Consider the following 11283-nt stretch of genomic DNA (forward strand, 5'->3'; position numbering starts at 1 on the left):
CTGACCTCAGTAGGCTTTGAATTGGCTCCAATCTCTCTCTCTCTTTAGGCTAGCTTCACCCATGGGATGTCATCCCTAATTTCATATTTATAGAGGCAGGGAAAGAATCCAGTTGTCCAAGGCAGCATCCCAAACTTAATCACAACAGCCTCCTCTCTCTCTTCCTGCAATCCCCTGCCTCATAAAAATGAGGCAGGTGTTCTACAGACAACAGCCTCCTTTACTACACAACCTTGATTCATCACAAGAACAGGGCCATCAGTGCACTGAATGAGGCAGGGGTCCTAAGGAGAAAAAAGTATTATATCATAATGTGTACTCATAAGGGGGCTGAATTAAGGTTGCACAGGCACAGGCAACCTTAATTCTAGCACTTCCTAACTTTTGTGCTTGACTTTGCAACCTTAACTATGTTATTTTAATGTAGCTCTTTTTGTGTGTAATTTCCTGGGAGGTTGGGGTTTTGTTTTTTGTTTTTGTTTTTTTAAACTAAAAAACCCAGAAATTCCATCAAGTGGCATCAGACAGACACCCAGCAGGAAAGATTTCAGTCCAAATGGTTAAAATTTAGCAAATTATAAGACCCTGTTTTCGGTTACTTATCCTGGGAAGTGTTGGGCAATCTTAATAAGAGTCAGTGCTACCAGTCTGGCCTATATGAATAATGTGCAACCTTTCCTTTATTCATTTCCAATTTCTGAGAACAGTACATTTGTCTTTGGGCACCTCTAAGTTAAACACACAAAAAGTTATCGGTTCTCTCTGTGGGGAGGTAGAGATTGTTTGTTTGTTTTTAAACATACCCATAATTTTGACTTCATAAAAAGCAAATAATACTAAGTCAACAGGCAGGTGACAAATAGAGGCGGAAATCAAAAAGGCATGGTTTATGTAGTGCCTTTTCACTTTCTCCAATTTCTCAGTGATTAATATCCTTCATAGAACGTTCAATGCAAACCATGCCTACCAACCATCTTATTTCTGTGGTGTCACATGAACAAATTAAAATTGTATTGCTCCAAGCATTAGACAAGAAAATTGATCAGAAAACGGAATTTCCATTCCAAGTCAGAATGAAAAGCCAAAATTTACCACAGAATGAAAAAAATCTTTTTTTTTTTAATTTGTAACCATCAAAACATTTTGAATTGATCATGTTGAATCATTTTGTTTTGATAATGTCAAAACATTTCTAACATTAACATTTTGATATAATAAAAAAATCGAAATGATGTCCAAATGAAACATTTTTACCTTACTGAAACGAAACAATTTGACACCATTAACAAAATGAGAAAGGCAAAATTATTTGTTTTGACTTCTCCCCCTATTAAACATTTCATCCAAAAAAAAAAATCAACACATTCATGCAAGACATTTCGATTTTGACAAAACGGCTTTTTCTGATAGAAAACTGGGATTGAAAATTTTTGATGGCTCTTATTAGAGGGCACAGGAACAATCCTGCACTGGCATGAGGAATCCAGCATTGACAAGATAGGTGCATTCCACGTCTAGCTTCTATGATTCTATGCTAATTAAGAGAACAAATTATATGGGCTAAATTCTCACTTCAGTTACACCAGACCAACATGATGAGACTGCAGCATGTGTTTTATTTACTTTAGACTCTTTTCGTGCACAGTAAAACTGGCTTTCAGATGTGCGCAAGAGACCATGAAGGATTTGTTCCTTCCAAAAATATAAACCAAAAAAAAAAAAAGTCTCTTTTCATAACAGTGAAAGGCTTTCACTCTTTCTTTTATTCCCCCCCCCCCCGAGCATTCTTCTTCAAGGTTTTCATATAAATGTCAAATTCCTAAACACTGTTCTTTGGCTTACTGTTTCCTTCATATTATGGAAAAGGCCAATTCACTCTAACAATTCTCAGCCTCCCACTGCAGCAGACTTGTGTATCCTGACCAAAAAGAGGAACATGCTGTCCTTGTCCTTTGATGAACACAAGTGACACAGAGCACACAATTATGATGACTAGAATAGAAATGGGAATTATTGTGTCCTCCCCCTATTGTTTCTTATTTTCTGAATGAATGATTTAAAAAAAAAACCCTAAAAAACAAAAGAACAACCCTACTCCTGTAAAAATGTATTCTTCACTTACAGTTGTAGAAGAAATCTAGAAAAACGGTATTAGAAGAAAATTGTCAAATATCAGGGTAGCGGCTTGACATAAAACACAACACTTGTGACATTAACCCATTGAAGGACGTTAGAATCAGATTAAACACTTATGGGGATATACAAGTGTCTACTTAGGGAGCCTCATTTAGCTGTTTACATCTGTCAAGTCACTGAAACTGCACAGTTGCCTATAAAGGTCTTTGATAATGACAGTGGAGCTATGATGAGCATGATTCGAGCTACTCCAGACAAAGAAGTGCCAGAGAAAGGATGTCTCCAAGCACAAAGCTACTGACCCAAGAAGCCAGGAACAAGAAGAGGCATTAATGCATTTCTTAAGTGTAGTGGCAAAGAACCACTTAGCCAAAATGTACTCCCCTAAAGAAAGTTTGGCTGATTGACCAGTAGTGCAAAGATGCCTGTGATTTTAGTGATGGGGATGACACGTTTATAGAATTCAAGATTGACAGATTAATATTCTTTGGAATAGCAAGGAAAATAGAAGAGTTGACTTGCTGGGTCAATTCACTAGTTACATCTGAAAAGAAAAAATGGTGACCTGAGGTGGTGTATTGACCCAAAAAAATTTGAACAAATAGATGAAGAGAGCATTTCCACTCACTAACTAAAACAGACACAGGCAGTGCTGGAGCAAAATTATTTCCAAAGCTAGATGCATCTCCAGGCTTTTACCGGATACCTCTAAGTGAGGATACAGCAAAAGCTATGAACTTTCAATGCACCATTTGTCTGTTCTTGTTTCAAAAGGGTCACATCTGTCACTAGAGCCTGAGCCAATCCACAGAACACAAAACAGTACAGCTGTTTGAAGAGCTGAACAGTGTGAAACTGTTTTTCCTTGGGTATTGGAGTCTGTAGGAAGGCTGCATAAAATATAAGGGACTCCATGTCTGCTACAGCAAGCAAGGACAACTGAATTTGAAACTACATCATGACAAGTTTGGTGGCCAGGAGGTTACTGCATGTTACCATGAAGAGATACAGCTAAATTAAGGAATGTTATAAAACATCTGCCAGACACAGGGTATAAGGCAAGCCATGATGAAATCTGGTCTCTTGTAATATATGCCTCTTTCTTCCTGCTACCAGTCAAAGAAACACGATACACAAACTGAAAAGGAGCGTGAACCAGTTCTTCCTCTCCAATGGCATGTCTACACAGGGACATCCGAAAAAGTTCATCTGAATTAACTAACAGTGTGAACTTGAAGTGGCTTAGTTAAACCACATTAGAATCATAGAAGATTAGGGTTGGAAGAGACCTCAGGAGATCATCTAGCCCAACTCGCTGCTCAAAGCAGGACCAACCCCATGTGAACCTCCATGTGAACACCCTCCCTCACTATTAAAGTGGCCTTAATTTGGTTTATTTCAGTGGGACCAGAATTTGGTTTTCCTCCCCATGGACCAAGTTTCCACAAATCTATTACAAAAGCAATGTGCATGCTAATCTCCCATGCAAATCTAGTTGCCTCAGCAGAAGACACTTGTGTTTCCATCTCTTCCTTAACATTGAACGACAATATAACCTGGCCAAGGATGGTATCATGCTACGAAACTGGGCCTCATTCCAGTATCTCTTATGCTGACATACCGCTATTGACTCCACTGGAGTCGTTCCTGATTTACCGCAGTGTGCACGAAATCACATAGGTCCAGAATGAGAGAACCAAGGTAACCCCAGACACAATAGACCCTCAACTTTAAGAGACAAGAAATATAATCTATTTCCATTCTCTGATATGTCTGCTGAGCCAAAATGGTTTCCTAACCCTAATTTAAGCCCAAAAATCACAGGGCAGGGCAGAGTTGGGAATAGAACATAGATCTCCTGACTCCCAGTCAAGAGCCCTAGCCTCTCAATCACCCTCCTATTATACATTCATATTGCTCTTGGGCCTCAAAACCACGCACCAATTAATTATCACTTTGAGACTGACACCTGAGCAAGTCTTATTTTCATATCTTCTGTACAACATGTATCTTGTTTATCTATCTTATACTCTCATTTTCGCTTCCCTAACCCCAAATTTATATGATTTCCAGTTACAGACTTTGTACAATTCCTCAGTGGTTTCCCAATTCATTGTATGACTTTTCTTCGGTCTCTCTCTCTAAACATCCAGCATGCATCTAGTACAGCAGTGGGAAACTGCCAAAGTTCTGATCAAGGATACCCCATGCAGAGGGTTGGTGGTGCTGAACCACTGAGTCATGTCACTAGACTTTTCTAAGCTTTATCCAGGGCTTAAAGAAAACCAGATTGGGCTATTCCGACACTTCATTGGTGGCCTCATCAGCTTCTGAAGAATTTAAGCTTTCGTTAAAATGAATTTTAGTACAGTCGGACAACATTTTTCACGTAAAGCCTTTTTCCGCCCCCCCAATGCAAATGTGCATTGACCCAAGCAATTTGCAAATTCAGGTCAATTTTGCTTAATTATTTCGGTTGGAAACTTTGTTGGAAACTGTTTCAGTATTTCCAAAACAAAACGTTTTGACTTTTTATTTTGAAAAGGGCATTTTGTTTTGCAATTTCCCTCAAACTGTATTTAAATGTTTTCTTAAACCTAAAAATTAAAATGAAATTTTTTGTTTTGGGTCAACCTGAATGTTTCAGTGGACATGAAATGAAACACTTCCATTTGCTGAAAATTTGAAAACATTTTTGTTTTGGGTAGAACGGAAACATTTCCCTCCCACACCCAGTTTTTTCCATTTATCCACAAAACTGGAAAAGGAATTATTTGCACACCCCTGTTTTCTAGCTCTTATGGTTACAAAAAAACACTTCTGAATGTGATCCAATTCTGCACACATACAGGAACAGTTTGCTCCCATTCATCTCAATGGGGTGTTTGTTCAAAAACTTAGTAGTGGCAATTTACCCTCAAACCGTTAGCTATTTCACTGCTCTGCATGTTCGTATTATCTAGCTTACCAAAGTGCAGCTGATACTAAAGACATTACTGATGAAAAATGCCCATTAGGTCATTTTTTTCATCCATCAGCTGAGGCCACTGCAGGATAGTTACAACAGTATATTCACCAGCATTTTGTTCAGTCTAGTTTTAGACATCCCAAGCAATGAGGCTTCCAACACCTCCCTTAGGGAGGCTGTTCCCCAGACTAACCTTTCCCGACTTTCAGCATGAATTTTCCCTTTGCTCATGCCATTGCTACTAGGTACACGCCACAGAAGAGAATTTAATAGGTTCTGAACATCTGTATCTGGAGCTGATTTTTAAAAATGCAGACCAGGCCCTAAATCCAAATTTAAATCCCTCCCCTTTCACCTCCAAAAGTGTACTATATCTGTGAAAGTTTAAGTTTACCATGGCGCACAGTTCATTGCTTTATTCCATACAAAGACATTCCATCTTTTAATTCAAGAGCCAGCCAAGTTACTCATTGTGAGAGATGTTATTGGATCCATAATCATAATTCCTTTTTTCATTACACAACACAGCTAAACATTCAGAAGCATACAAGAGCAGATACCTCTGCATCCTTTCACCTAGAACAGTTAATATTTTCTTACAGCAGGATGGTTACCAAAGCTTCAGATTTGGCCACAAAATACTAACACAAGGCCAATATTAAAACCTAATAGGCTGCTTAGATTGGTTTGGAAATGTGCTACACAAAAAGAAAAGTTAACTCCATGCTGTTATAGTTTTAGCAGATTGGGAATCCCTGCTGTGTTCTTAACTAGCACCAAAGTGGTGAAATTGAATAAAAAGTTTAGGAAAACCTTTATAACTGAGCTGTGCCGCGCTATGGAATGGAATTCCAAATGCAGTGGTGTAAACCCTATTGTTTGAGAAGTTTATATCCAGAATGGATGAAGCGCTGGGAATAGTGGGCCTGATTCTGCTACTTGGATTTGAATGGCATTCCTCCTGATTAACACTGGTGTAACTGAGAAGAGACTCCAACCTTCTATCATGTATCTATCACTCTGTGAGCAATTATGTGTGTGTTTGTGTACCAAAAAAATCACTCTGACTGTGCACAAGTCAGAGAATTACATGTATAAATCAGCATAATTTGCATGTACAGCCATTAATTGTGTATGTAAATTAAGTGTGCAAATGAACTGACATTTTATCTGAAAAACTGCAGCCGTTTTTAAAGGCTTATTAATTTTTGCCTTTTTGCATTTCTAGCTTCTATGATTCTTGATCATTCCCCCAACTAATCTTACTCTTAAGAATTATCTGTGGACTACATTTACAAAAATAAGTCTGCACACTTCCTTTACACATTCAAAACACCAATGCTCTGCTTCAGGAAAGCAGTTCAGCAGATGCTTAACGTTAAGCAAGTGATTAAGTCCCATTCGTTTCAATAGGATTTAAGCATGTGTTTTAGTGCTTTGCTGCACAGAGATCATTTCCTAAAACAGGGATAAAAGAAATACACATGCACCAGGGATTTACTTGTGCACATATAATTACACACTTGACCCCCAAGTGGGGCACACAGATCTGGTGTTTTGCACATGAAACTTGTGCACGTGCAACCACACAGATGCACTTTTGCAAGCTGACTTTTACAAATTTGGATCTGACTAAAGGCAAGTTTTAAATTCAATGCCAGGCTCCTCTCTTGAGGATGAATGAATTAGCATTATTAGCCAAATCACATAACCATAGTAAAATGCCACACTGAAGCCCATAGCACTGTTTTGGGAGAAATTCTCTTTAGCATCTACTATCAGGCCTGAATTTCCAAGAGTTCGGAGAAGTAAAAATAGCTCTTTAAACACCGGATGACAACTTGTCCATAATATAAAGTTTCTCAGCACATTTAAATAGTTTGGTTTGGGGGCTAAAAAGCGACTTTCATTTAGTGGGACTTAGCTCTCAGAAACAATCACCATCCACCAAGGCCAACAATACGAGTGAAAATACACCAGGGGAGAGCAAATAAAACACTTGTTAAGGCCTCACAAGGAAGCCATACAAACACCTTAGTTAATAAGTTTAATGAACTGGCTCTTTTCTCCTTAATACTGTGCAGCCTAACACTGAATGGCAAATCCCTCACTGACAGGCTTTGCTTTAGTTCCCTGCAGGGAACTAATATTTTTTTCTTATTCTCAGAAGCTCCCAACAGCGGCTGCTGGTAGCGCCTAGCCCTGGTGCCACAGAAGACTTTTCTACAACATAGTTGAGCTGACGCTGACCCAGGTTCCAGCAGAGAGAAGTAGCTTACCAAAGCTTGGTTGTTTACAACCTCTCACTGTGGTCCTTTCTCCCACCTTTCTGGAAGGGCAGTGCACCTACCAGGCTCCCGTTATACAAATCTTGTCTGATACACGTTCCCATATCTTGGCTCCCCATTTTATTGAAGTCTAATGTGAACGCCTGTTTCAGGTTCGACTCCCAAGAACGACCTTACAGAAGGGGTGCTGCACTGTCCCAAGGCTAATACAGTTCTCCCCTCCAGGTGCGGCACTCAGTACAATCTCGTATTTTACATTAGCCCTTTTCTAGCATGTTGAGGCACTGAGATACAGTACATTAAAATAAATAGAAAAGGAGTACTTGTGCAGCTCACGAAAGCTTATGCTCAAATAAATTGGTTAGTCTCTAAGGTGCCACAAGTCCTCCTGTTCTTTTTGCGAATACAGACTAACACGGCTGCTACTCTGAAACCTGTCATTAAAATAAATGGGTATTAAGATTACTGGCATTGAGCATGCCATTCAATTGTCTGTCAAGCATTGTGTTTTCCCTACCAATTTGGGGAAAGGCCCTCTATAAATGGTCACTGATCAGGTTAATCTGATCTTGCCCCACTCCTGAGATACTCTCATGTACATCAGGGCAGTCTCTACATTCAGCTGTCCTAGGAAAAGGGCTGGCAGGACTGGACTACACTAAACAAGGAAGAGTTTTTTATTAGTAATCCTCTTATGTCTGTCAAACCGCATTGCTGACCAACAATGAATTAATTAATTGCAAAACGAAGGCGTTCACAGTTTAAGAGGACAACAGCAACAAAAAAATTACATGGGACTAGACAGATTTCCCTCTCTACAAGTTAGGATTAATATTATGTTAGCACCCACAGCAACATAGAAACAGGCACGATTAGCAGGCACCTACCCTGCTTCTATTTTTCCATAAAAATCCACATAGCACATTTCACAGCAGTGGATCCGCTGGAGGAAAACGTGGCTTTGACAAACGGACCCAGTCTGTGATCCCAGAGACGGCAAAGAACGTCGAGATCATCCAGCCAACCTTACTGCCAAGGCAGGATTGTTCCTTTCTCTAGGTTACCGAGCGTCTGGTACAGTCCCATACAGGACTTCTAACGCTTCTCAAGGGAGATTACTTTGCAACTCTCTCCTCCAGTCTAGCAGGAGGCTATTGCATGGGCTAATCACGGTCATGGAGATCACTCACGACTTCCACACACCATTGGCATCGGTTTCCTCTCCGAGTTCTCCCCGGGATGGATGGGGGCATTTCCCCTAAGAATAAGATCTCTTTATTGCAACTAGATAGATAAGGAACAGTAGTACTCTTTCTAAACCAGCCTGGAGAGTTTTAAAAAGGGAAACTTCCCGTTTGCCTGCTCCGATCAGACCTGCTCCCCTGAGTTTCTCTCCTCGAGATAAACAGGAGGACAACACGACAGGTGACGCCAGGGGAATCCTTTTAGAAAGGAGAAAGGAAGGGGGAACGAAACAGGCTTGTGCGAGCTCGGGGGTTGCGTGTACATGGAGGTTGCGCGGGGGAGAGAAATCAACCAGGCTCTCGGGGAGCTCCAAGCTGGAACCGAATCAACTCCGGGTTGCACTTTTTCCCCCCATGCGCGGGGCACCGCGATCCAGGTGGATTCACACGGTCACACCCACCCCGGCCGCCCCGGACCTGGGGCCGGCGCCGCGACAAGCGGCCCCCGGCTCGCTTACCTTCGCAAAGCAGCGCCCCCAGCAGCAGGCTGGCAGCGGAGCCGAGCCGCGAACTGGCCCTGGCCGCAGACCCCCCGGGGCCCATCGTGGCGGCGGGAGAAGGGGCGGAGGGATGTCCCGGGCGCTGCTCCCCGGTTAGCGCTCCCTGCCCGCGGCCACCTCCCGGCGAGCCATCTGCAAGCCCCCGCGGCGGCGGCTCCTTCACGCCCCAGGCGGGCGCCTCTCCATGCCGGCCGGGGCGGATCAGCCCCGCCCGCCGCCCAGCGCTGCCGGGCTCCGCGCCCGCCGGGGACTTCCCCTGCGCTGGCGCCGGCCCGGGGAGCGGGCTGGAGCGCGCCGCCGCCCGGACCCAACTTTCCAGCCCGGCGCCGGCCGCAGCAGCGAGCAGGGGAGGAGGCGGCGGCGGCGGCGCGGACGCGGCTGGGGCTGAGGCTGGGAGCATCCAGGGGGCCACCCCGGCTGGGAGAACACGGAGCCGCCTCGCTCCCCGGCCGGCCGGCCGGCCGGCTCTGCCCCCTGCCTTTATCTCGCCGCCAGCCGGCGCGCACCGCCGGACTTTCCTCCGAGGAGACAGAAAGCCCCTCGGCCGGCGGAGGCGGTCACCTGGGGGCTGAACCAGCCCGGGCTCCAATCAGCGCCCGCGCCTCCTCCCCCCGCCGCCCGCCCTGCTAGCCTCCCGAGCCCGGGGCGTGACGGCGGGGCCGGGAAGCTGGAGCCGGGAGTGGGGGGCAGCGGGCAGAAAAGCAACAGCCCGCGCTCGGGGATAGAGAGATCAGCCCACCCCCTCCCCCGGATTGTGAGCCCCGGCAGTGGGGAGAGGAGGGGGGACAGCTGGCTGGCGAGGGAAGGGAGACAGGAGAGAAACCCCCCCCCCCCCCTTCCCCAGGCGTTAGGGAGAGAGGGAGTCCAGGGCCTGGGGGTGGGGAAAAGAAACCAGCCCCAAGGAGCGGGCCTGTGGAGGGAATCACCCACCACGGGCACATAAGCACCAGGCAGAGAGTGGGGCGAGGGAAGCTGAAGCCCTGGCTGCAGGGACTGGGCAGGAGGGAGGAGGGACCCTTGGCCCAGGCATGTGGCACAAGAGGTGAAGCAAGGAAAGGTGGGGGGAGAGTTCCTAAGTAGTTGAGCAGCAGGGGACTGGATGTGATGGACAAAGGTGTACACCCATCAGGATAGTCCCTCAGGGAGAAGAGAACCCCCCTGGATTTCACCAGCTGCACCTTTCTCTACTAGGTCCTTCTGTCCACTGCTTTGTCCTTCCTTTCCAGGCATAATATTTATTCCTGGGGCCCCAGCTTTACAGCCATTCATTTATCATCCATGCTATCTGGTGGGAGACCCAGATACCATTGGTATTTACCTCTTGCCCCTCATCTCCTTCCTGCTCAGGGGGATGGGAAAGCATACAGCTACAGCCTTTAAGCACACAGAGGTATCTGAGATGCCACCACTTTTGTACTTCTGATGTCCTGGAACTACTTTTGTCACAGATGAGGAAAGGGAGGCAAGACAGGGCCCAATCACCTGACCCCTGTACCACTTCCCTCTCCACCATGGGGTGCATTTTACTCCTCTGAGAAGTGCAGAGCACAAAAGCCCCAGGTTCTAGTACAAAGCATTCCTTGAAAATGGAAACCTCTTCTCTTGCAGCCTGCTCCTTTGACCTTGAAAATTTGGGCCCCAATCTCTGCATGAGCAGCAATTCCATCCAGATGCAGCCCATTGGAAGATCAAGGCCAGAGATTTTAATTTCAACCTTTTATAAACAAGCAAGAGTAAAACCTGTTTTCACCAGTTATGAAAAGTGTGTTTTTTATAAAAAAGAGGTAAAAACTATTGCCAGTGCCCCAAAATGATTCTTCTGAAATCATTCCACTCAAACAGATAAACAGTTGCTTGATTGCCTTAAAACCAGGCATTTCTTACGAAATCTCCACAGTGTGTTTGGGACGGTCATAGCCATGTCACCTTAGTCATGCTCAAGGAGGATGAATGTTTATCACAGCTTTCATGGAAGTCAGTTTACATAATTTTATTACTAAATATGCTTACATTTGCTATAAAAAGGGGAGGTCACTTTGCCCATCCGCCTCCCCCATTTTTAATGTGTTTTGATCAGTCTCATCCCAGGGATTTTTCTTCTAGCAAAGAATCGTTTTTTTTTTAAATGGAAATTAAAAGAATTTTCA

General features: G+C 44.2%; 1 protein-coding gene across 3 annotated transcripts in view; it reads right to left on the minus strand.

Moving 5' to 3' along the window:
• The window catches only part of LOC140898671 (transmembrane protein 132C-like), a 295334-nt gene extending 285947 nt beyond the window's left edge, over nucleotides 1-9387 (minus strand). The window contains exon 1 of one of the 3 annotated variants that reach the window (XM_073312835.1): nucleotides 9095-9387. Coding sequence is in view for 1 of the 3 variants with exons in the window: in XM_073312833.1 (XP_073168934.1) it covers nucleotides 9095-9179 (85 nt within the window). In the remaining 2 variants the exon portion in view is untranslated. The remainder of the gene's footprint in view (nucleotides 1-9094) is intronic. The other 2 variants (XM_073312833.1, XM_073312834.1) reach the window with 2 other exon arrangements.
• Nucleotides 9388-11283: the final 1896 nt, after the last annotated feature.

This window comes from Lepidochelys kempii, chromosome 15, assembly GCF_965140265.1.
Source record: "Lepidochelys kempii isolate rLepKem1 chromosome 15, rLepKem1.hap2, whole genome shotgun sequence".
NCBI lineage: Eukaryota > Metazoa > Chordata > Testudines > Cheloniidae > Lepidochelys > Lepidochelys kempii.